Below are 26,909 nucleotides of genomic sequence, written 5' to 3' on the forward strand. Positions count from 1 at the left end.
TGAGAGGCGTGGGGAGGGGGCGGGAGGGGGCATTACTGGGCAGGGAGGGCAGGTCTGGGGGCAGGTGCGCGGGCAGCCGGGGGCAGGGCTGGGACCTGGCAGTTATGCCGGATCCCAACCCCTGTCCCTGGGGCGAGCTGAGCGGCTTCAAGCCGCTCCACTCTCCTGGAACTTGCATCACCTTTGGAGGTGGCAAGGGTCCGAGGGGACCCATAGGGGTGCATAGCCCTTACCCAGGGGTAAGGGGAAGAGCTTCCCCTTGCCCCTGGCTGAGCCGCTGCTCACTGCAATCTCACGTTGGATGCAGTGCAAGCCTCTTGGCTTGCCTGCTCCAGCGCGGGCTAGGATTGCGCCCTAAGTGTCCTTGACTACTGAGTAGATTTCTAGACAGAGCAACCAGTGAACAAGCAAACTGCAGGCACAGAATCCAGTTACTGGGGGGAACTCAACAACGAGTCAAGAATAGATTCAGAAGGGAATGCATGTACCTCAGTCTAAGCAGGCACTCAAGGTACCTTTCAAAGAGGAGAATTATTGAGGAAAATTGGCAGGTAGTTCCATAATGTGTTTAAGACAAGGTAGGGGAATGAGTGAAGGTGCTTGGTTGAGCCAAGTATGGTCCAGATCAAGTAAGAATTTTGAGTACCTGAGGCTCAGAGAGTTTGAGTACCTGATTAAGTGAGTCAGAGTTATTCTAAGTTATTCTAATGACTTCAGTACTGGGACAGTCTGGAGTAACAGCTCGACTTAGAGATGCCCTAATGGAGGCACAAGGCAGGCACAGCTCACAAGGAATCCAGGAGAGATACATACGTACGCTGGGAAAGCCAGGGACAAATATGGTATCTGAGGCTTGAAAAGTCAAATTCTGATATATTAAGGAAGGAAAAAGGTGGGCAAACAGGAAATTTTGGGGTATGGTCAGATACTATTCTAGCACTAGCAATAGATAGCCCTAAAATTTATTTTTACCTATTAGAAAAAAAGGTCAATCAAAGCAGAAGACAAAGCAATCAAGAGTAGATGACTGAGGGTTTTGCAATTAACATACAATACATTATAGGGATGGCACAGTAAGCAAGTTTTCAAATGCTTCCAGGCACTCTGGACTGAATTAGTTAAGGAAGCAATCTGTCTGATTACATCTGACTAGCCAAAATCTATTGTCTGCTGAGCTCTTCCATTCACTGGGGTAAAACAAGGCATCAACATACAGCTCACTGAGAATTGTAATATTGTGCCCTATTCAGGTGAGGTAGAAATCTCTGGGTGCCAGTGCTGGCCACTGCACCATTTTGTTTATATGCTTCCATACTGGGGTGGGGTTGTGCTCTGGGCAACATCACTTACTCCCAGGAAAATGTTTAAGGGCACCAGGTATTGAGCTGCATGATTATTCACCCTTTGCATACAGGTATTGTCCTATATTATGATTCATTCCACTTTAAACACAACTGTTGGGGCATTACAAATTTTAACAAGCAGAAGAGATGGCCATGGAAACACCTGGATTCCAACCCTTTTAAATCACCAAAATCCTGGAGATTACAATGCAGTACAGCTGTGGTGTGTTTTCATGGGCAGTTCAATCCTGAGCTGCCCAGAGCGCAGGGCTGCAGCTGCGCCAAAAATAGCTGCCACTGCATCCAGCATGCTCCAGGCAGCCACTTCTGCCTTGGGAGAATGGAACTTTCATCCCCTTTCCCTGGGGAAAGCAAGTAGCTCTGCAATGGGGCTACTCGATTCTATGACGACCCAAAGGCTGGCAAAAAATGAAGAGCCTCCATGTTGGGCAGACGGCCCGACACAGAGGCTCAGTATCCGGTGGTCCCACCTCCCTCCTGCCCCACTCCCTCCCCCGATACACCTCCTCCCCACCCTCCCTTCACATCTCCCTGCATTTCAACGCCTCCTCCTTTCCTTCCCCCATGCCCCCACCTACCTCTCCACTGCCCGGTGGTCCGCACAACTGCTGAGTGGTGGAGCTCCAGTGCTCCACTGGCACTAGGGCCCATAAACGTGCCTTACAGCATGTTTGTGACTGTGCACCAGTGATAAGCCAGTGCGCTCTCATTAAGATTGGACCCTAAATCCTTTCAGTTCAAGACTCACATGCAAAGCAATGTCTCTCTTCTCCAGAACAAATATTAAACATTTTGAGAAAAGACAATCATTTGAACATAGGATCTATTGATGTACTTGCGAATACTATATACTGTATGCAGATTGGGAGATGGCCCATCTAAGGTGCATACAATATGACACAGTGACTTATGTATAGGCATTTACATCCATTCATGCCCCATCCCCATAATCCTTTCATGAAAAACTGGGTGATAGCAAATCAGGGAAATTAGGAATGCACACATATGAGTGCATATATGTACTCCCTATGTGACATATTACATGATAACATGATTTCTTTTCAACTCTATCTATCCACTGGAAAAACCCAGTCACAATTGGGTCTCTGGATCAATTAATCCACATCTAGACTTCTAACATGCCAAGGTAAATTTATTGGATATAAATGTGGTTTGTTTCCCATATTGATAGGTACACATAGTGTTATTCTTATCTGATACTCACCTACCTTCCCCCCCCCCCCCACAGAATTGAAAACAGTAGGGACAAAACAGTCATAACAGTCTGTGGAAATTCTACACAGAGTTGAAATGTGTACAATATGAGAATATTGAACCAGTCCAGATGACAATTCACTGCCCAGGGTGCCCCCATGCAATAACCAACATGCATGCTCACATCACACACATAAACGTTGGCTCCTCTTCTTACTTTTTGGTTAATTTCTTTTAATCACATGGAAGGAGTTGGTCTGAGCCAGAAGGTTTAATAGCATGCATAGAAGAGCAGATGGCTGACCCCGCCTACCCATGTGATCAGAAAAACTAACCGGGAAGAAAAGGTGCTCATGGCTATCATCATGTGGAGTCAGTCTGGGTGTTCAAAGCAATCTAGTGAACATTCACCATAGCAGCATACACTGTTGATAACACAATCCTCCTAAATTAGCATGGTAAAACTAACACTCATAGTGAAGAGGAAATCAATTGCCCAAATTACCCCAATTGCAGATCAAAGGGTAGATTTAAGGTAAGATCTTAAGGGGTCGACTAACTGCTTGTGACAAATTGTAGCTCACCAATTTCATGCCAAGTTTCAATCTGAAGTATTTTTGTTGTTGAAGAATGGTGCCTTTCAAGAATATTGTATATTTTTATACTTAAAAAAAAATGTTTTGCTCAGGACACAATCCTGAAAGAACTGTGCTCTCATGAAGCAGAAAAAAGGAAATGGCTAGAATGCATTCACTGTTGTTAAATTCACAACAACCTCTGGATCATGGGCATCAAGGACACATCTCTTCTATCCCATTTCCTGTTAGTGTCTTGGAACTACTGTCCAACAAGCAATGGCCCACTGAGATTGAGGGCCCAACCCAATCCAACTTTCTAGTGCTGATGTAGCTGTGCCAATGGGACACATGCTCCATCCGGGACTGCATTGCAGCTGCACTGGTGCTGGGAAGTTGGATAGGATTGGGTCCATAGAGCGTGTTCTAGTCTAGTGCACGGAGTTTGTGTTGACTGATAAAATGCAAACAGTGGTGCACTCACAGCAATGACAATAAAATCAAAGCTCTTACCTGTGTTAGTTCATTGATGTCCACAAGGCCATTGTTGTCCGAATCATAGTATTTAAACATTTGGTCCACCAGTAATTTCTTCAAGGCCATTTTATCTTCAACATTTCTTTCTCTTGTTTGAAGAATATATTTCCTGTTTTCTAGATCCAGCAGGAAATTTTTCATCTTGCTGTAGTCAATGGACTTGCAGTTGTCTCCTGCCAAGTTAATGCCATTTAAGTTATTATAACCAATATTAAAGCAGTTGTTTTGTATTTAAAAATTTCTGTTAACAGAACATTTATCTTACCATGTTACAGCTGAATTCTGATAATTAAGTATGTCTAAATATGCGTGGTCAAATGTAGTTTTAGCTTTTAAAAAAGCAACTACTGAAGGAGAAAATGTCTAGTATTTGGAATTTGACTAGTATTTTTAGAAGTGCCCAATTAAACTGGGATGCGCCTACATTGGAGATGTCTAATCAGCACTGCAGTTCATGCTTACCTAAAATAAGTTATTGCTGTTTTCTCTAGGAGAGTTTTAGTACTGGCATAGAACACAAATACACAGGGCTGGCCTATCTATAAGGTCACTCACTATCTGTCTCTACTGCCCCCTAGATTCAAAAAGACAGAGAGGAACAGAGTAGAAGAGGAAGTGTGAAAGTGTCCTTTCTTCATTATTTCTTCTTCTGTTGACTGCAGTCATTAGTTCACTGAAATACTTTAGCTGAGTGTTTCTCAAACTGTGGGTCAGGACCCACCAGGTGAGTCGCGAGCCAATTTCAGGTGGGTCCGCATTCATTTCAATATTTTATTTTTAACAGATTAGACGATGCTATCATGGTATGTGACTGCACTTGGGAAAATGTTATAGAACTTTACTTTTAACAAGCTACTCTGTATATTCTTTTAACAATGATAGTAAATGGGATTTAGTCCTGAAAAGTGTGGGTAGGATTGCAGCCTAGGATTGTTAAAAATTTTACTGCTTTATGATGTCACTTCCAATCATGACATCACTTCCAGTGGGTCTTGACAGATTCTCATTCTAAAAAGTGGGTCTCAGAGTTAAATTCATGAGAACCACTGATATACATTGTATAGGGAAGAGGATTCCATGGCTTCCCTGGTTGCTTTCCCACAGCTCACAGTTTGGGAACCACTGAGCTATAGCAACAGAACTCCAACCACATTTAAGAACCTCAATTGATAAACTCAATAAAAATTACCTGCATTCCAAAACAAAATATCTTCAAATTCAGTTTGAGAATAAAGAGAAAGTTCCAGTGAAAAATACTCAACAAGCGGTCGGTTTTCTACTTTAAAATGTCAATACAATCACCTAGGTAATTGTTAGGCATGCAAGCTTTACTCACATAATTCAATCACTCCCTAATGATGGCATTTTTCATATGTCTTTGAAAATCATTTCAGTTCTAATGCATGAAGGATAGGTCAATTACCAGAGCTAATAAGGCTCACTAAATACAGGTAGAAGGAGAATTTAGAAAATTGTCATCACCTACAGATCAAGTTCGTTTCACATAAATTATGTTCTATGAAAGAAAAAAAAATCCTAATTAAAAGTCATCAGCTGCATCCTTTATTTATTTAAAACAGCAATTAAATAAGTCCCTAAGCAGAAATATTTGTCAAATTAATTCAGGTATATAGACCTCATCATTCCTTAAGTTAAATGAATCGCTGTGATTAATGTATTAAAGGAGGGAACAACTTTTTTCTTACAGTCCAATCCTAACTAAACCACCTCCCTCCGCTGTCGCTGATGCACCCACACCAATGGAGCTGCATTGTTTGTTTCCTTATAGTGGGATAAGCCTCTCCTTCCTCAATAGTTCTACTCTGAACCTGCACCTGCTCTTTGGCTGCCACAATTCTGATAGGAGCAGTGGAGGCAAATCAAAGCCAGGAAGAGGCAGGATATCAGCACAGCTACTGCTGCCAATATATGCTCCCTTCCCACCACTGACACACCCGTTTTCCACCCTGGTAACCAACGCAGTCTTTCTCCTTTCTACTCCCACTCAGTTCCACCCACTGGCCACCTCCCACACCAACTTGCTGGTGCCAGGGCATCCTAGAAGTCCACTATCATGTCGCCAACACCACTTGCTGTTTCTGGTGGCAGTCTGATTACCCATGGCAGCATGTTGCATTTTGTGATGCTGGAAAGACCGCTGTACTGCCAGAACACAAGTTCCCATGGCATAACAGCCTGTTAGGATTGGGTTCTTAGTTTCTGTAAATTAGGAAGCTTTTCCCCTCCTTAAAAATGAGCTTGCCCAAAGAGACTCACTGTGGAAGAACTGAATCTTCTCTGCTAAAGGGAATATTAATGGCAAACTTATCGGTGCAGTTCTGGACACCATCTGCAAAATGGTGGCAGATACATGGCTAGTTCAGATGTTCGGCTTAAGCTCCAATTAATAAACTACTGAGAAGTAATGTCTCCACACAATTCCTGTCACAGGTACATCTTCTTTCTGAGTAGGGAATGCCACAAAACCTGCCCGCTAGCAGAGCTGATGAAAAGGCATTGCATCTCGCAAGGGAGAATGCTCTGCAAGCCTGTGGGCACTGCAGATGATAGAGGAAAGAAGCCGGCTTCCCAAAGCTGACTGGGATGTGCAGATGGAGAGGGGAGCAAATGGTGTTAGCTGCACAGAGTAGCTCTTGACGCTCAATATCGAGCAATCTTTCCTTGATAGTCCTGTAGGCTTCGCTTAAACCAATCATACCCAGGCTCGCTGTGTCTAGTCCTATCGATTTAAGCTTGGAGAGTAAATCCGCAACCTCCACAGGCAGTACCGGATCAGCCAGAAGTTGGTACATTAGCCCATACGGGGCAGCACTGAAGAGGATTGCAAGCCAAAATTTTACTGATCTCAACCAAGCCAATGTTTTGAGTCTAATAAAACCCACTTCAAGACACATAGCAGAATATGGAACACATCTGGGAAAACCCAAGATCCTCCACAGGAAGGAGGCCTGTATGCTCTCAGTTGAATGTTCCAAGGCCTTATGCCAGACTGGACAGCCATAAAGAACTTGCGAGAGTACCTTAGCGTTGAATACCTCTAAAGCAGCCGGGTTATTTTTTTACTGCCCACTCCATGATACCCTTCGTAAGATCTATCTGGCTCCACTGCTGAACAAAATGCAGGGCTGGGAAGATTCATTTAAATTACAAACTCTTCTTTCCATAGAGGATACTGACTCTCTTGACAAGGTTGCCAACTTTGTTTCTGGGATTCTGGCAGGACGGAATTCTGGGTCTTCCGCTATATTATGGTGAATGGGGGGGAGGGGGTATTGGATGATTACGAGTGTTTTATTTTATTGTGTGTGTGTTCTGAATGTTTAATGCTTGGTTGTTGTTTTGTATTTCCATTATCTATGCCAATAAAGGTCTTATGTATGTATACTGAGAAGTTAATGTAGCCTAGGTAAGTCGAGAAGACTGTGTAGGGAGACAAGATAGTCATGACAGTTCCTACTATGTTACATCCTCTTCTATCACAATATACTTAGCGCAGTAACTGGAAGCCAGACCTAATGGTGCTCTATCCCCAGAAACGGGAGACCAAGAATGGATATGGTGTTCAAATAAAAACAAAAACAAAATTTCATATCTTTTCCCTCTGCTCATTTATTAAAAAGAGCAAAACCAAATTCTTTAGAATATTCTCCCTTTGACTCCCCCCCCCCCCCGCCAAGGGACTGAAGTCTAAAGATTTTCAAGTAAGATTTCTGGTTCTTTACTGCAGATGGAACAATCCTTCATCTACTAGGACAAAAAGAAAAAGAGAGGACTTTGGTTTTGCACTGTGCTCATTCTTGAAATGTTATTTCAGCTTATGCTTGTTTATTCTTGTTGCTTTCCTTATAACTGTTTTATTGCCTTGTATTTTTATATTGATTGTATTGCTTTTATGTTTTACTGAGATTATACTGGGCCTTATTATACCAGCCACACTGGTTCCTTTCCAGTAAGAAGACTTTTTGGAGCGAGAGAAATACATAGAACTAATGTCAAATCTCCCTTTTGTTGCAGAGTTTGGAAATATTCATGCATCCAAGAGAGAACTGTGCTCAAAAATGACTAAAGACAAGTGGAAATTTAACAGATGGAAAAGTAGAAATGAGAGATGCTTCACCTGTTGAGTAACTAATCACCACCTAAGCTTGAAAGGTACAGGAACATCTCTACATCTTAGGTTATTTTCTGTTCTAGGACATTATAAACACAATAGCATCTCATACACATGTCCCAAAGTGCTATAAAACAATTCCGGTGGCACGTGTATTAGCACGCCACCGGCGTTTACCCTGCCCGCCCACGAGACACAGGAAGGGCCAGCCTCGCAGCCGATTGGCTGGGGGCTAATTGGTCTGGGGCCACGTGCAGGCTGCTCAGAGAAGCCCGCGCAGTCGGGACCAGGCAGCGGTCAGGGAAGGACCTCTTGCACGCTGCTCCCCGACTCAGGCCACATTGCTGGGGCCTCGAGCCCAGCAGACTTGGCTGCGGGAGCCCGCCTGCCCTCTCGACTTACCTGAGGGTAGCGAGCGGTTGCTGGTGGTGTCACCTGGGTTGGGCTTCTTGGCTGGGTTGCGGTGGGCTGCCTTGCAGGGGCGGCGGTCCAGCTGCGCCCCTCTTTGGCCGCGAGTGTGCGGCTGGTGTGCCCACGCCTCCAGTGGGCTTGGTGTGCCTCGGGGCTGGTGCTTGGCTGCTCGCTTGGCTGCTCTCCTCCAGGCTGCTGGCTGTGCTCAGGTAGAGCGCTCAGCGGGAGCCGCTGAGCGCCCGACCCCCCCACCTCCCCAGGGTAGTTTGGGTGGCCAGCGCTTGGACGCCTGGCGGCTCTGCACGGGTCCGTGTTTGAGCCTGCTGGTCGTTTGGGGTGCGTGTGTGAAACGGGTCGCCTGCTTGGTGTGCAGGCGCCCCGTGGGAGCGCTGTTTGGGCGCGTGCCTGGCTGCAGCTGGTGCCTGCCGCCCTTGGGGTTGCTCTGCCTCCTGCCCGGCTGCTTGTTGAGCCTGCCCGCAGAGGCACCAGGAGCTTTTCTCAGCACCTTCCTCCGTGTGTTTGGGGCTTTCAGGGCTTTGTCAGCCTCCTCCCCAGCACATAGTGAGGAAGGGCAATTTGCCAGGAGTTTGCCTCCTTTGTTTGCCTATAAGGCCTAGTGGCTGAGTGGTGTTTTACACTCAACATTGAGTGAAGCTAAGCAGAGTTAGCTGTGGTTCAGAATTGGATGGGAGACCGCAAGTCTGTTTTGCTGTGTCATTTGCATGCTAGTTTAAAAAAAAAAAAAAAAAAGGGGGGGAGGAAAGAAAATAAGAAGTTGATTGGATAAATAAATAAAGAGGTGAGATTAAAATAATAATATTAATAAAGATAATAAATAATTAAAAAAACAAAACAGCAAACAAACAAACAAAAAACAAATTCCGTAATTAAGGAAGTTGTCGTTAAAATATAAATTAATAACAAAACAAAACAAAACAAAACAACAACAACAACAAAAAAAATAAAATTAATGATTGTTAAATAATAAGAAGGTCATGATAAATAAGACTTCAATCTTGTCTACACTTTCCTGGGAGTAAGCCCCATTGACTATATTGGGATTTACTTCTGAGTAGACATGCATAGGACTGGGCTCTCAGAAATAATATATATATTTCTCTAATAGAAGTATATTGGAGGGGTGAGAGGTGGCTGTCAGTTGCCACCACTCCCCCCCCCCAGGTTTTTTGTTGAGACGTCTGTATGCCCAATGAGGAATAAGAAATCAGGGGGGAAGGCCCCCCCCCCCAGCTTGCACTGATTTCTTCCTCAGAGGAGGAGGATGATACAGCTGAGCTGTGGGCTCTGGTTGCACAGGTAGAAGCTTTTAAGAAGGAGAGTGCAATGTGCAAACGCTGGTTTGGGTGATGGTCAATGCATCAGGTGCTTCCCTCCCCAGGGAGGTCTACCAGGAAGGACGTGGGGCGAACCTAACGCAAATCCTCTCTTCCAGAGTAACCATTGGAGGAGCTTAAGGAGTGACAGGCTCCAGCCAGACCTCCGGTTGTGCAAGCACAGTGGGACCCTGATGAGCAGCAGTAGCCACAGGTGGCATCTTCCCAGGTTGCTGGGTAGGGACAGTTCAGGTTCTTATCTGTGGGCACTCCATCATTTTCTGGGCACAGAAGAGATTAACCGCTTTGGACAAGCTCATTGAGCGACAGGCTCCGGGACCTCCAGTTGTTCAGGTACAGGCATCGGATCTTGATGGTCTCTGGTGTCCCTTACAGCCTAACTCCTTATGCTGATGTCCTGTATGGGGTTTTCTCTCAGGGAGCCACAGAAGGGTCAGGTGAGCATCCACGAGTGGCCTAGTGGGATGTGGCCCTGCCTTTGGGTGGTCAACTCGCCTTGGCAGTTAAAGGAAAATTTAGCAGGGCGAGTTTGTTAATGTGTTTAGTTTATTGTGTGAGCAACCTGAGCCAGCCTTGAAGGTGGGTGACCCAGTGCCTGTCCCCCAAGTGGGGTGAAGGCAGAAAAATTGATAAAATTGGAATAATTGGTTGACCTGATATATTATTTTGCTGCAGTAGTTATTCAAATGTAGGCAGCACGGGCAGCTGCACTTTAAGTACCTGGATATTATCCCCTCGACTGGCAGGTTTCAGAGCAGGATTGTGGGTTCAATTTATCTGGCCGGCCCGGTCCAATTTAGGCGATTGATCCTTAGTGGGCATTTGCTCTGGGTGCAGCCAGGCCAGTGGCAGGGTTGTTAGGAATGTGATGCGTTCACCCCCCGCTCCTGCTGTGAGTTTAACTCCATGGGGCGGTGCGGCAGGGCAGGTTGCACCCTTGCACATGTCAGTGGGCAGTACAACGGCCAGCACTTGGTGTCCGTGTGCCCCAAGTTGGCAGGATTTAGGAGGAGTCCCAGGCTCCGAGCTGGGCAGGCCAAAAGTGGGGGTGGTCAGCCCCCTCAAGCTGGGAAAGTGGCCCACCCTGATTAGAGTAGAGGTGTTGGGTGTATTTTGTAGGGGTATCCTAAGTTTTCGGACGCTCAATCATTAGTTGAAGGTAGTGACAAGGGATTTCAGATTCCTGCGGCCCCTCCCTCTAGGTCTACCTGGGCCAGGAATCTCCTGTCAGTAAAGGGTATGGAAGGAACAGTTTAAGCTAAGATAGATAAGGAATAGGGAGCTGGCCATCTGGCGGGCCCCTTTAAGTCTCCTCCGTTTCCCAATGTTTAGGTGTTCCCATTACGTGTAGTTCCAAGAAGGTCCCTGGACCTTCCATCTCATTCACCATCTGTCCTATCCTTATGGGGGTTCAGTTAGTGATAGGATCCCTGCACACCTTAGTTCATTATGATATATTCTTTGGACCAAGCTATCAGGGTAGTATGTGGCTGTGGCCTTGACGCCCTTATGGCCAAGGCGGATATTGTGTCTACAATCAGACTCTTGCCCGTCCACCCTGATGATTTTTGTTTGCTTGGTTTTCAGTTTAATGGTTCCTTATATCTGGATAAAGCGCTACCAATGGGATACGCAATTTCCTGTGCCCTTTCGAGAAATCTGCCTCCCTTTTGGAGTGGTTAGTGGTGAGCAGAGCACGATTCGCCTCAATGGTCTATTATTTTGAGGGCCCCGCAACTACCCTTACGTTTTGGTATTGAATTAGACACTGTCCAGCGGTGCAGTAGGCCGCCTGGCAACAGGTTGGTTAGGCTGCAGCAGCTAATACGTGCTGGCCTCCAGGCTCCGAAATTGTCCTAGAAACATTTGCAGGTTCTCGTGGGACATCTGAATTTTGCCTGCAGGGTAGTTGCCCCCAGTCAGGCCTTTTTTCAGGAGGCTGCATGCCTGCGTGGCAGGTATTAGAGGCCTCACCATCGCCTGCGGATCACCCAGGACATGAAGGCAGATTGGGTAATCTGGTTACAGTTTTGGAGTTTTATAATGGTGTATCCTTTTGGCAGCAGGAGTGTTTACTTGGGGCGGGGCTGCAGGTTCACTCTGATGTTGAGGGTGGTTTTGGATTTGGAGTTATTTTAGAGAGAGATGGTGTTCTGCCCCTTGGCCGGATACAGGGGTTTCAGAAGGGGTTACTGTAGGCATGATTTTTTAGGGCTGTCCCCTCCTTGCGGTGGCAGTTCAATTATGGGCAGAGGAATTTGCCAACTCCACCGTGCGTTTCTGGTGCGACATCCAAGCTGTGGTTTTTGTCGTTAACCAGCAGACGTCCCAGTCCCCACGGGTGATGGGACTGGTGAGGGTGTTTGTTTTGCATTGCCTTAAGATTAACACCTTGTTTTTCATTAGGCACATCCAGGGTCTTGATAACGGCATAGCCGACACCCTATCTTGTTTTTTAGGTGGAGCATTTCCGGCAGCTGGCTCCAGGGGTGCGGCGGGATCCCGACCCGATGCCCCTTTCGCTTAGGACCCTTGGCTATGCAGAGCGCAGCATGTAATTTTGTCTGCACTTGCGCCGTCTACCTTCACAGCTATCAAAGGGAGGCAAAGGAATTTGAGGCCTTTTGGGCAGCCCTGGCTGTACCCCAAGTCTGGCCTATTCCGCCAGAACACCTGATGCGGTTCTTTTATACCTGCAGGGCATTAACGTATTGTGTGGGTCTTTATCAGTGTACTTGGCGACATTGGCGTTCTGTGCCAAGGCCTCAAGTTTTGCTGATGCTGGTCTTGTTTGGCTGCACGTCCTGTGGTTTGGGATGCCTTGTTCTGTCATGTTGATGCCTCACCTGTTATGTTTTTCCAGTTTAGGGTCCTTTTTCGCAGGGCAGTGGCAGACCTTGGGTTTCGGGCGGAAGATTACGGCCTGCACTCTTTCAGGACTGGGGCTGCAGCGGCTGCAGCTGATATCGGCCTCCCAGCCCGGGGCATTCAGAGGATTGGCCGTTGGCGCTCCTGCGCATTTTCGTATTACGTCAGAGAGCCTGACAAGCGCTGAGCGGGATTCGCTCGGCTATTCCCCCTCGCCCTGGTGGTAGGGGCGAGGGGTGATGCAGATACCACAGAAATTTCCAGGCGCGGCCTGTGACAGCGGTTGGGCGCTCTTTATACTGGCATTGCCAGGCGTTATAGTGGCACTGCCACAAGTTCCTGTATTGCATGCTATATTTCCAGGCTTGTCCCGTGACAGCGGTTGGGCGCTCTTTATACTGGCATTGCCAGGTGTTTATAGTGGCACTGCCACAAGTTCCTGTATTGCATGCTATATTTCCGGGCTTGTCCCGTGACAGCGGTTGGGCGCTCTTTATACTGGCATTGCCAGAAGTTTATTGTGGCACTGCCACATGTTCCTGTTTTGCATGCTATATTTCCGGGCTCGTCCCGTGACAGCGGTTGGGCGCTCACTTGCACTGGCTTTGCCAGGTGCTATATGGTTAAGTGATGCATGTTTCTGGAATTGTGATTCCTGTTTTCCTGTCCACAGGTTCCTGGGCGGGAGCAGTTCGGGTCATTATCTTCAGCCACTCCATCGTTTTCTGGGCAAGGAAGAGGGCGGCATCCAGTAGCTTTGGCATGCAGTTGCAGCTTGGTTCCTTGGCTACTGTGCATTGGGTTGCACGGCGGGGAATGCTGTGGGATCAGCTTCTTCCTGCTTTTTATGAGTTTGTGCATGCCCATGCCCAGCCTCACATCGTCGTTATACATTTGGGAGAGAACGACCTGGGCCAGAGGATGACTCTGTCCTTGAGGCTTCAGGCCTACAGCGATATTCTCCACATTAATCAGCATTTTGCAGGAAGGTCATCTTATGGTCTGACCTCTTGCCTCACAGTGTTTGGCGTTATGCCTCTGATGTTAAAAAGATTGAACTGGCTAGGAAGAAGGTAAATTCGTATGTGAGGCGGGCGGTACCCCTTTATGGAGTCGGTGTCATTTATCACCCAGGCATCAGCTATGATGCGCCCCAGTTGTTCAGAAGCGATGGAGTACACCTTTCGGTGTTGGGCAATTATACTTTTCTTCTTGAATTGCAACTGGGCCTGCGGAAATTTGTTTCCGTGTGGGGCGGTGGGGCCAAGCGCTAGGCTGACCCCCCGGGTGGCAGGTGTCGTGCGGGTTTTGGGTAGGTAAGGTCATATCGGTGTACACCGCAGGGTGGCAAGGGCCGGGTGGACTCCACGCTTGGTCATGCTGGCATTCCCGGCTGGGTGGCGCAGGCTGGATGAACCTCGGCCTGGTGGTAAAGGCGCACCGCGGGTTCGCTCGGGTGGCCTGAGCTAGCCTGCCACCCTGCCCCTTCGGGGTGACAATGAAGGGGGCGGCAGGCTTGTACTGACGCTGCCCTGAGTCTGGTGTGGTCGCCCAAATCACTATAGGGGGAAGTAGACGGGCAGCTCCGTTTCCCCCATGTAGAACCCGCATGACTTATTTGTTAGGCCCTGTTGCAATCTGAAGTATATTTAAATAGTTAATAAAGTGGCCCTTTGTACCATATACCCTTGCCTGTGTCTTTATTGGGGGGTGCTGGGTAATTCCGGTGGCACGTGTATTAGCACGCCACCGGCGTTTACCCTGCCCGCCCACGAGACACAGGAAGGGCCAGCCTCGCAGCCGATTGGCTGGGGGCTAATTGGTCTGGGGCCACGTGCAGGCTGCTCAGAGAAGCCCGCGCAGTCGGGACCAGGCAGCGGTCACCCACCCGCCCACCCTTTCGCAGTCCGAGACTAGCTGGTCGCCTTCTGGGGCCGGGTAGGAATTTTTGCCATCAGCCTAATTGGCACATCGGTTGATGGTTTTTTGCCTACCCCGGACTGTGGAGTTAGGGGCGGAATGGGGGTTTTCCATAGGTCTTCTTGGTCACTTTAGGCAGGTGTCGTGCGGGTTTTGGGTAGGTAAGGTCATATCGGTGTACACCGCAGGGTGGCAAGGGCCGGGTGGACTCCACGCTTGGTCATGCTGGCATTCCCGGCTGGGTGGCGCAGGCTGGATGAACCTCGGCCTGGTGGTAAAGGCGCACCGCGGGTTCGCTCGGGTGGCCTGAGCTAGCCTGCCACCCTGCCCCTTCGGGGTGACAATGAAGGGGGCGGCAGGCTTGTACTGACGCTGCCCTGAGTCTGGTGTGGTCGCCCAAATCACTATAGGGGGAAGTAGACGGGCAGCTCCGTTTCCCCCATGTAGAACCCGCATGACTTATTTGTTAGGCCCTGTTGCAATCTGAAGTATATTTAAATAGTTAATAAAGTGGCCCTTTGTACCATATACCCTTGCCTGTGTCTTTATTGGGGGGTGCTGGGTAAACACATAGGGTTAAGATATCTGTGGGCAGGCCTCTCCTGTTTTTAAAGGTTGAGTGACAGGTAGAAATTAAATAGATATAGTGTTCTTCCATCATGGAGACACAACTTGTGTTCTTTCATACTTCTTTGCTGCTGCTCCTGACATACTGGGAGGAGACTCTCCTCAAAGGCAAACCCTTTTCATATACTATGGCATCCTGTAATAATGGTGTAATGGACTTGGAATTTGATGTGTAAACGAGTCTGGCACTTGTCTTGCCCTCAGGCAGTGCTTGCCAATATGCCTCGGAATTGGGAAAAAGAATTAATGACTATTGAACAAGAGCCTTCACTAGAGGCTTCTGAAAGCCTCATGTGGCATCTACCTGAGGGGAAGAGGACATGAAAAGGTGGCAAACTGCACATACCTGAGAGGCAGGATGAAGGTGTAAAATGACTACTCCCTCCCCTTGCGTGCTCAGCATACTGTAGTAAAGAAAGTGCATTGCTAACAACTTCTGGGTAAGAACAAACAGGCAGATCTGAACCGACTGAGAAACTAAAATGGAAAAGCTGGATGGAAAGTAAACCAAGAGCCTCTGGGTGCAGCAATTTATTTGTTTAATCATTTATTTAATCAATGGACTTTAAAACATTTATATCCAGCCTTTCTCCTCTGCAGAGACGCCCAAAAAAGGCAAATACATACAAATATAATTTAAAAGGCATACAGCCAGCAACCAAGCTGCATTCAATTTGTATGTACAGTAGTCATGCTATACATAAACACATAAGACATTCTTCCCCCTCTAACCTTAGCACTTTCTAATTGCAAGAATAACTGATACACATAGAGCACAATCCTATGCATGTCTACTCAGAAATAAGTCTGTAAGAAATAACAGCCCAATCCTGATCTGCCTGGTGCCCAGGGCTGCAGCGGTAGCGAAAATGGCCTCCTCTGTATCCTGCACACTAACCAGGCAGCACCGAAGGCTCCTTGGGAGAACGGAACTTTCGTCCCCTTCCCCCGTGTAAGGCAAGTAGCCCTGTAATGGTGCTGTTCAATTCTATGGTGACCCAAGGGTCGGCATAGAATCAAGAGTCTCCGTGTTGGGTCAGTGGCCTGAAATGGAGGCTTAGGATCTGGTGGAGCAGAGCTCTACCAGTCCCACTTCCCTCCCGCCCCACTCCCTCACCCCAGGACACCTGCTCCCTGCCCTCTTCTGCCCTCCACCTGCGTCCCTCTGCCCTGGAACACCTCCCCGCCTCCTCCCATGCCTCCACCTACCTCTCTGCCACATGACCGCGGTGTGGTGGAGCAGCAGTGGTCCATCGGCGCTAGCCCAGCTCTGGCCAGTGCTGAGCTAGCATGTGTGCTGGACCAGTGCTGAGGGCTGCAGACATACCTTAGGGCACATTTGCTACAGTGCATGCTGGGGGAAAGCCTGTATGGGGGTGGGCCCTAAGTTGTAAGACATAGGTAAGTAGTCAATGGGGCGTACTCCCAGGGAAGTGGGATAGGGCTGCAGCTATAGAGTCTCAGGTGGTCTCCTGGGTCACTAGTAGTTCATAGATCTAACCCTGCTAGTAGTAACTTTTTTACATTGCATGATACGCCAGTAGTACCAGAATGAACTCACAAAGAAGGAAACCAAACAAATATACAAACACACCATTCAGAGGGAACAAGATAGTTGTCACAGTGCTTTGTTTTGCTTGGTTGAGTGAAATCAATTCTGAATAGTTCTGCTATGCCTGACAACTTTACAGGACCCTGGTTTACATGTAAAGCATGCTTGTGTTTTGATCAGGGTGACCAGATACAATGGAGGACAGAATGCCTATACCTTTAACCAGTATATAGTTAAACCCTTCCATGCTGAGCTGCACCTCTTCTGAGAATTCCCTCTTCTGAACAGTGATTAAAGGTATAGGCACTCTGTCCTCCATTGTATCTGGCCACCCTGGTTTTGATCCATAGATGGACCAAGATACCGTATCTTAAGCTAGACCAGGAGATGGAACACTATTTTGCAGTGGAAGAAAAGGAATTTACAGAGGACATGAACTGTTAATCAGACAAGACCGCCTCCTTACTAGATAAACAAAAAATACAATCTTTCTAGAACATAGCGGTTAAGGTATACATGAGATGAGTTCATAACATTTAAGCAACCTGTGATGAGTTGTTTGGATGGAACATTCCAGCAAGATAACAGCAGCAATTTCCTTCCTACCTGTTCACTCTACATACCACCCTGCTTTTGAATTACAATTCTAGTCATGTCAGGGGGAAAGCCATCCAGCGTGCTTTCCATCACAGTCAGAAACCTAGGCAAACCAAGTCAGTGTTTAAACCACTTTCCTGAAAGACTATCATTATGCACACGATGTGCAATAACAGTGCTGATAGTTTTAAGAATGGGGAGAGGGGTTGAGGTTAGATGATTTGCAATTCATAAACATTCCATTTCATCTTCCATTTTTAAAAGTAAGGGAGCAATCCTAAGTACAATTTTTTTTTCTGTTTTTAAATTTCCTACAGATATGTCCCTCGACCCCACCCCCAAGTTACGCTTCCCCTTCCCTTTCTGTGTACCTTCACTGTATAGCACTGTATAGCATGGAAATGACAGTCACCACTTCCCAAAACAAACACTTCCTTTCTTGCTAATGTTTCAGATATTTCTGAGAATTTGAAAAGAAAGCTCTGTAAAAGCTGCATTATTTTGGTCTGTCCCCACATGGCAAACCAGCCAAAATTAATGAATGCTGTTTTAAGAAAAGAACTGGGGAGAGAGGAAGCAATTTTTCAACGGTATCTTAGCGGCTACCAGGAAAAAAAAAAAAAAATAATTTGCAGTTCATCCTGGAGTAGATAATGATTGTAATCCCGAAACTGTAAAAATTACAAAGCAGTCTTTATAATAATGTTTAGCATTTGTACAGTGCTTCTGAATGTTCAGAACACTTAACATGTATTTGCAATCTTACAACAACCCTGTAGGTGAGTATTATTATCCCCGTGTCAGCCCCCCACTGAGTACTGAGATGGAGTAGTTGCCTAAGGCCATCTTGTGAGTTTTTGGCAATGGTGATACTTAACCTGGGATGCTTTAGTGCATGTTATATATGATTCTCCATAAGGAAGCCAACTTTTCATAAAGTTTAAATATTCACATATTGTTCAGTTCCTCAATAAATGAGCAAACACTTGGAATTTCACTGCCTGCCCAATGAAAATGTCCCATATACTGTGACAATAGTTTGCTGAAATACAGTTATCTTAAAGTTAGGGGCAACATATCCCCCCCCCCCCCAAAAAAAACCCTCTCCAACTGATTTTTCTGTTGCTATTTTTAGTAGTCAATTTCTGTCCATTCAACACCTTACAGAGAATTTGCCCTCTTTGGCCTAAGCTACCAGGAAAATAGCACTGTTGCCATGCAATGGGATATATGACACTGGAAAGTGGTCAAGTGAAAGTGACCTTGACATTGTGTGACTTGGATTACTGCAACTGAAAGCTCTGAACTCTCTTCTAGAACTGAAAGTTTTTCTTACATGTATGGCATTGTTGAAACAGTGTATATTAAATTGCCAAAAATTAGAACTAGCTTATATAAAAATTGCTTGTGGGAGCTCTACTGAAAAGAAAAATTAAGCTGAAAAAAACTCTAAGTGACTGTGTGGTTAAATGAAACTCCTAATGGAAGATAATACTGCTAATCTTTCAAACTTGCATTCTTTTTTCTTTTTTTTTTGCATAATTTTCAAAAGTTTCTGGAAATTATTCATGAGTTCAGGCAATTTTTGTTAGGTTGTTTGTATTTCCTCCATCTAGGCCATCTATGTTTTTCAATACTTTTGATTTATGTCAAGCTTCTTTTATTGGCTTCAAATAGGGGGTTGAGATAATAAATCCACCTCTCCTTCTTTCATACATATGCAGAAACAAAGTTAGGAAACTGAACCAACAAGACTGTCATTTTGCCCCTATACTGTATATGAAACAAGTATTCAAAATCAGAACGCTTTCATCATAATATAAATATGAGGCAAGAGAAATGCTACTTCTTTGCTCTGCCATAGTGTTTTTGTTTTTTTTAATAATATTCTTTTTCTGGAGTTGCAATAGTTATTTTTGAAAGAATGGATAATATAATTAAATTCTGTGCATTTTTGGAGATTTCCTTGTCTTCTTGGAGAACCCCATATACAGCAAAGATTACCAATATATATACTTGAGTATAAGTTGATCTTGTAGATAAGTCAATGGCAAGTTTGGAGCCAGAAATCCAGGCATTGCCTTCCATCAACTGATCCAGGCTGGTGTTGCTGCAAAAATGCAGGTGGGTCTCTCTCTCTCTCTTTATTGCCTCTAAAGCAGCCGTTTTAAACCACTACTATGCCATGGCACACTGGTGTGCCGCAAACGGTCTACAGGTGTGCTGTGGGAGGATGGTCATTTATTAGTAGGTCCATTGGGGGATGTGAACCCCTCACCAACAGCATGGTGTGCCTTGTCAATTGTCCAAAAATTGAGGACAATTTTAGTACCTTGTCAGTGTGCCATGAGACAAAAAAAAAGGTTGGAAATCACTGCTCTAAAGATTTCTCTAAGAGCAACCCTGCAACCAAATCCACCATATATACTTGTGTATAAGTCGACCCAGGTTTTTAGAATCAATTTTAAGAACTAAATTTCCAGACTTATACACAACTATGTATGGTAGATGGGACCCAATCTTGGTATGGTACATGGGACCATGGCAGGAGGTCTGGTCTAGAGGGTAGAGCCTCTGTCTGCCTGAAGATAACGTCAACAAGGTCGCCAGTTCGAGGCCACCAGCACCGTGCGACCTTGAAGCAGCTGACAAGCTGAAGCCGAGCTATTCCATCTGCTCTGAGCGTGGGAGGATGGACGCCAGAATGTGAAGCCAGATCGGAATGAAACACCTGAATGTAGTGGTTCTGGAAAGAAAGAACCTTCTTTCAAATTGTAAAAATCCCTATTTAATAAGGGATTTAATAAAGCCTGCCTATGTAAACCGCCTTGAATAAAGTCTTGAATAAAGACCAAGAAAGGCGGTATATAAATACCTATTATTATTATTATTATTATTAATCTTATTCAGTTTTCCAGTGCAGGTGCAGCCTAGCCAGTGGGGCATGCAGTGCATCCTGTGGTGGAGAGGCAGTTACAGAGGCCTCCTCAAGGTATTTGTTCCCTTACCTCAGGGCTACATTGCAGCTGCACAGGTGCTGAAAAGTTGGGCAGGATTGGACCCTTAGCTGGTTAAAACATCATTCTTTGTCACCTGTGTGTGGTCACATTGAAAATTTACTGGAAGAAAATTGAGTTTAAATTTGGAAATACATTCCAAAGGTTTATTTTTTTTGTTCCAAATATAACACAGCTAATGATGTAAAACAAAGGCCTTGTTTGCTATTGACAACTCAAATTATTATGTATAGAGGTGTTTGAAAACCGTGTTATTTATTTTACCCAGAAGTAAGTCCATTGTGCTCAGTATCCCAATCACCCATTTAAAGAGGTGGTCGGAGTTTGTTTGGCCTGGCCTGGACACGAGAGTCCAGCCCCTCCCCATGGGGGAGGGGGCTGGGTCGGGCAGCCACAGCAGACCGGACCTTTTAAAAGGGGACAAGACCCAGCCCTCTTCCTCCTTGTGCACTTGGGCACCTTGGGAATACCCGCCCGCCCGCGCTTGAGGCAGTCTGAGTTTAACTGGTCGCTGTTTGGGGTCGGGTAGGAATTTTTTGCTGCCTGCCAAGATTGGCCGAGGGGCAGGCAGTTTTTTCGCCTACCCCAGACTGTTATGGGCCTGGGGGTTACATCCCCCTGTTTGCAAGCTGCCATTGATCACTTTAAGAGGGCAGGTGGTACGGGTTAGGAGGCGTGAATGGGACTTTGGCATGCACCTTCAGGCAGCATAGGCAGGGCAGAACCCTATTTCAGTCCTCAGGGGCTTGGCAGCACGAGGACGTATACGGGGCCCTGGCTGGGACCACGGGGCACACCTCAGAGGCTCAGCGGCTCGAGGTGGTGCAGTCTGCGGTCCGGCTGCCTTCCCCTTAAGGGATAGACATGGATGAGACGCACTGTCCCAGCAGCGGGGCGCGACTCAGAGTCGGGTGCATGCCCGCCTGGGGCAGAGGTTTCTGGTACCACCCAGAGGTCCCTCCCCGCACCACAGGGGCTTTCGCTGCCTCGGATGCTGCAGGTCTCAGCCTCTGCTTCTCTTGGTAACATGAAATAAAGTTGCCCTTTCTCCCATATCTGTTGTCTCGAGTGTTCATTGGACAGTGCGGAAACAAAGACTTACAGCCCAATCCTGAGCTTTCCAGGGCTGCAGTGGTGCTGAAATTGCAATCGCTGCCTCCCATGGGGCTGGGAAGCAGTGCAGAGTCTATTTGCAGTAAGGGTGATTTATGCTCTCTTACCCCATGTAATCCTTAGGCAGCCCCGTTGGGTCTCCTCAGATCTGCAGCCACTATTGGGTCGTTAGTCCTATGCATGTCTACTTAGAAGTACGTAATTTCCACTGTGTTCAGTGGTGCTTACTCCCAGTTTAGCAGGTATAGGATTGCAGCCAAAATTATGTAGATTAAACAGTCTCCTTTGAGATCTGTTTACCTCCATCAAAATAAGCATACATGCTTAGCCACAGACAGTGAAAAATGATCACAAATCAATTCCAATCTAAGCAGCCATCAATAATATGAATTATTGCCTGAAATTCCAAATACAGTGTAGAACAACAATCAATGAAACTGCATAATCTTGCAATTATTTAAACTGAAATGACTTTGCCAAATCAATTCTTCAGAGGGCAACAACGGCATTAAGTTGCCCATTATGTTCATTTTTGTTTTTTCGCATTGTAAAGAAAATAAACTGCACAATTAAAAAGAAATGTAGAGAAAATACAATGCTGGGCACAAGTGCCTATATAGAAACTATCAGCATTGATCTAATTATATAAAAGTTGTGATGCCCTCTCATATTTAGCAGAGGGAAAACAACTGTTGCCCTTCACCCTGGAATGCTGGTGTCTATTCTTTTTTTCTTTTCTTTTTTTTAAGATTGTGAGCCCTTTGCCCTTCCCTTTTTTGGTCAAAAACCAGAAGTGGGTTAAAACTATCTACAATATTTCTGAGGTGCAGGGAGGCTCCCCACACCCTCCAGAGGACAAGACTGAACCCCAGTAAGTGTTTAAAAAACCATTTTTTTCCCTGGCATCAGCATGATCACAGTAGCACTGGCACTACCCCACCCCCTTCCCTCCTGTAATTGAAATGTGCAAGATCCCTTGAGGAGACAGGGTGTGGTGTTAACAGTGGCCCCTTCTCTGGCAGGCAAGCATGGGGTTAACAGCAGGGCCTTAAATTGCAGTGAGTGTGCTGCACAGCTGCAGCTACTTGAAGGCAACAGGGCCCTCAGGGATGAAAGCAGCAGCTGCAGGGAGGAAAGGGGTGTGGGTAGTAGAAGGAGGAAAGTTTGAGACTGGATTAACAGACTGAGGAACTCATAGCTGATGGACTTTGGAGACTGCTGGAGATACTGGAGACTGGAGTTTGACTGCCACTCCCAAGACCTGCTGAGGACCAAGGTGCTGCTGTAGTGGCGGGAGGAGCTGCTGGCAGGAAAGGGAAGGAAGGAGGACCTCTGTAGGTTGAACAGGCAAGCTACCCTGGTGGTGGGGTCCAGTAGTGCTGCAGTGCACAACTAGGACCATTGATGGGGAACAAAGGGGAGCAAATTAGCTTAAAGTGGGCATAAGTTCTCTAAGTGAAGCTTGAACTGGGAATCTGGAAAAACATCTCCCCTGCAAACACTTACAACGTCCCAAATTCTCCTGCAGAGTTTGGAAAACTCTGAATTATGGCCTCAGCTGGTGCAAACAAACAATTCTGCTATGCAAGTGAGAATGGAAGGACATGAGAGAATGAACTGCAAGAAGTTAGTTTAGAACAGAGTACAGGTGCAACCTATTTATCCACTGATTTTTTTTTATCTGAGGATTTATCTCAACACAAATTGGGTGGGGGGAATTCAAGTTGCACACACCTTTGCCTCGCGCTGGTGTTTCAAGGCAACCCAAAACACTGCAAAAAGGTTCCAACTGGCACAGGCAAGGAAATAGCCCTGGAACCATGGAAGAGGTTCCCCTTACAAAGGAACAGTAAGACTCCTGGAGCCCCTGAGCCAGCAAAGAGGCTGAAGAGGGGAAGGGGGGGACCTCTGTAGCCAGAACACATGCAGTAAGGTGGAGTGCTCTTGCGCGCGCGCGCGCGCACACGCGCGCACACACACACGCGCGCACACACACACACACACACACACACACACACACACACACACACACACACACACACACACACACACACACACACACACACACACACACACACACACACACGGGCAGGTGCAGTGGTAACAGAGGGGATTGACTAGAATGGGACTTACTTCTGAGTAGGCAGGCATAGGACTGGGCTATCAGGCTACAATGCTCTCCACACTTTCTTGAGAGTAAGCCCCATTGACTAGAGTTTACTTTTGAGTAGGTAGGCATAGGACTGAGCTCTCAGGCTACAATCCTCTCCACACTTTCCTGGGAGTAAGCTCCATTGACTACAATGGGGCTTACTTCTGAGTAGAACTGCAAAGGACTGGACTCTTAAAGGTTCAACATCCCACCTGTGAAAGAAGCTGGACCGTTGGCAACAGGGAGGACTGAGTACAGAGTGGCGGAGGGGGAGGTGATTGAGAACCACTGCCTTAGTTTCCTTCCATCCCCAAGTGTCAAGCTGTAGCTTATTTGCTTAACTCTATGCAATTTGTGTAAAACATGTCATTTCTGGGTCTGATTTAGCACAACACATTTTTTCTTAATCACGGTGGGTCAGGGAAAGGAACTCACATGCATAAAAAGGCTTCACCTGTATATGGGAACATCATGAGTGGTTGTGAAAAATGAGTGTTTGGCAACATCCCATAGTGAAAGTTCCTTGCATTCTCTCAAACTGAGCCAGAGGGCAATAACAGATGGATTAGTGGTAGAAAGAAAAATTGGAAGGTGTAGACAGTTAATTGGCACATGATGACATGATGCTGTTCGGAAGGGAAAGACATCTGAAGAAATATTAAATAGGATCATCCTACAGGAACATTTGGGAATTTTGAAGACTATAGAGAAAGTTTGCTCTTTTGTTAACATAATTACTCCACAGCATCTAATGCTGGGTGCATTTTAAATTTTATGCAGGCACACACACACACCCTTTTTATTTGCCAAAAATGTTCAGACAGATTTAGGATATTTTGGAAGTGCTGAATCCAAAAATGGCATCGGTTTTGTCATATTTACTCTAGTTTTGGGGGTATGGCAAAGGCACCTTATGTTGTCTCAACCAGCTTCCTTGTGAGACATTCAACACCATGACTTCCTCACAAGGAACCTGCTTGAATAAGCATATAATGTAGCAATGCCATACCCCCCAAACTAGAGCCAATCAGGCAAAACTGATGCCATTTTTGGATTCAGCATTCCAAATATACCCAAGAATAAGTCTAACTTTTATGACAAAAAAATTTGTGTACAGCTGCATTTGGGAGTTGCAGCATCTTCCTTTCTGAGGTGTCGGTTGCTCAGGAGGGATTCTCCCACCATCACAGTGCCTTTGTTCATTTGTTAGCTAAGAGAGAGTCAATTTTAAAAGACAAATCACCAAGAGTGCAAAAGAGAAAGTCAATTAAGGTTAATAGAGCTTAAATGCTTAACAATGTGCTAAAGTTCCATTGATTTCAATCATCTTATTGTCTCTGAATAAATCCCATAGTTTTATGGTAAGATAAAGAAAAGTAAGGAAGTGGGGGGGGGGGAAAAACCTAATAGGTAGTGATATTGCTTGCAATTATCTGGCTCTGAATTTGAATTTGTCTAACTCCTCATGTTCAGAGGTATTCTGAACAGAATCCTGTTTCCCAGAAAGTTCTTCCTTGGTTTGGAATGTAAGTTTAATTCTAAGAATGCACAGTTACTGTTTCTTTAACATTCCAGAAGAGGAAGCCAAAGTTAGCACCTTATAAGTACATACACACAGACTTTTTACTATTAGAATACTTTACTTTAAGCCATTTCTGCCTAATGTTGCATATATGCAACAGGGACCAATAATACACCCGTGGACCAGGCAAAAATGGGCTAAATGAAACTATGTATCAACTGCTGTAACCAACTAAGGGTGCAATCCTATTCATGTCTACGAAGAAGTAAGTTCCATTTTATTCAGTGGGACTTACTCCCAGGAAAGTATGTCTAGAATTTAAGCTTAGCTACACAAGTAAGCAGCCTATAACTGGGAGTTCCAATTGCCCAAGGTTAATAAGAAAAGACCACTACTGCATAAGCACCAGTGCTAGAAGCCATGAGAGATGTACTCTCAGAAAACAGATAGAGTTCCCCGTCAACTCCCCAACACCGACTGAGAAATCTCACAAATCTGGTTGAGATAAAGAGGGCTTTGCCTATCACTACAAGTTTGTGAATATAGAAGAGATAAGGAAAAAAGTGATAGCTGCCCTTTGGGCCTTTTCACATACTATAAAAGGATGAAGAAGTGGACCTGTACTTTCCACCAAAATAATTAATGTGCTAAAAAGAACAACCGCCTTCAGCAAAGTCTGGATGTGGACAGATTTGCATATATCTTGAATCCAAAAGAACCAAAATTCAAGTCATACTTATACTTTTCCTCACAAGTTGAAAATCTACAAAGAGAACTCAGAAAGACCATTCTCAGTTTGCCTCTTGCTGAACCTGATGCTGCTTCTCAGCTCTTTCAAAAAAAAAAGTTTCAAATTAGCACCTCTGTGCTCCTGCTGATGAAGTAACCTGCTGTCAGAGAGATCCTAGAGCTCTGCTCACTCTCAGTTACACCCATGGCTATGTTTGGAGGATGTCTGCAACACTCTCTAGGTTTCTGGACCAACATCCAGTCTGCCCATTACTATAGCCTGAATTCATTTTCTAAAAAGCTATCTAGCTATCTTCTGTCCAGCTATTTATATATCCAAGAAGAACCATGCTATTACGCATATATTCTGGAGGCACAATTAGGATCCATTTCCTTCAGTTATTAATTCATTCCCCCAAAGGTATTAAATTATAGGATTTGAGAGCTAATTCTGCCTCTACCTACCTCAGGGTTGTTACTCATACAGAAATGTATGAGTCATTGGACAGACAAATAAAAATGTGCTTTCAAGTCAACAGTTTGTCAGACTATGGCATGCAGTGTTTCTGAGATTTACGTAGCATGAAAGGATTTTACATTTATGACTTCAAAATACTATTTCCTAATTTGAATAGGATTTACATAAAATCTCTTCCTCTTCAAGTCCAGTAAGACTTTCTTTACTTAACTATCAAAGCGACACAAGGTACTCTACCTTCTGTCTGCTTACAGTGACATCTTCAGTGCTTTAAAAAAACCCAAATAAATTATTCAATCTTGCTTACATGATAATATGCCAGCACACTATCAGGACTGACAGACGTTCAAAGTTTGACATTATAATTTCAAAACAGTTGGTTCCTTCATTTTTGTATTAAGAGTAGCTGTTACTTCATACCTTTAAAAAACAAAACAGTTCTAAATAAGCCTAACCCAGCTCTGAAATGGTCAGAGATTGTCACATTGTTAAGTAACCAAATAGGAAATTTGTCTTTAAGAACTAATAGCTATAAGATGATGCATCCTTTCTTAAGTGTCTGTTTTGCCAAATCCCAATCCACCGGGCCTTGTAAACCAGTCCAATCAATCAGAGTTGCCAATAAGCCAAGTTACTGTCCAAAGTCAGGTTCCAGGTAGGTCAGTCCAATCCGTCAGGGTATCCAAATCAAAGTCCAAAGCCAAAGCCAAAGCCCAGTCACAATCCACAGTCTGATTCCCAATTC

At 45.5% G+C, this 26,909-nt stretch overlaps 1 protein-coding gene across 1 annotated transcript in view; it reads right to left on the reverse strand.

The window, feature by feature from the left end:
- Positions 1 to 26,909, reverse strand: part of FSTL5 (follistatin like 5) — a 426,493-nt gene that overhangs the window by 196,274 nt on the left and 203,310 nt on the right. Inside the window, exon 4 of the mRNA XM_066632896.1 lies at positions 3,668 to 3,864. Coding sequence (XP_066488993.1) covers positions 3,668 to 3,864 — 197 coding nt within the window. The remainder of the gene's footprint in view (positions 1 to 3,667; positions 3,865 to 26,909) is intronic.

The sequence above is a fragment of the Tiliqua scincoides genome, chromosome 6 (assembly GCF_035046505.1).
Source record: "Tiliqua scincoides isolate rTilSci1 chromosome 6, rTilSci1.hap2, whole genome shotgun sequence".
NCBI lineage: Eukaryota > Metazoa > Chordata > Lepidosauria > Squamata > Scincidae > Tiliqua > Tiliqua scincoides.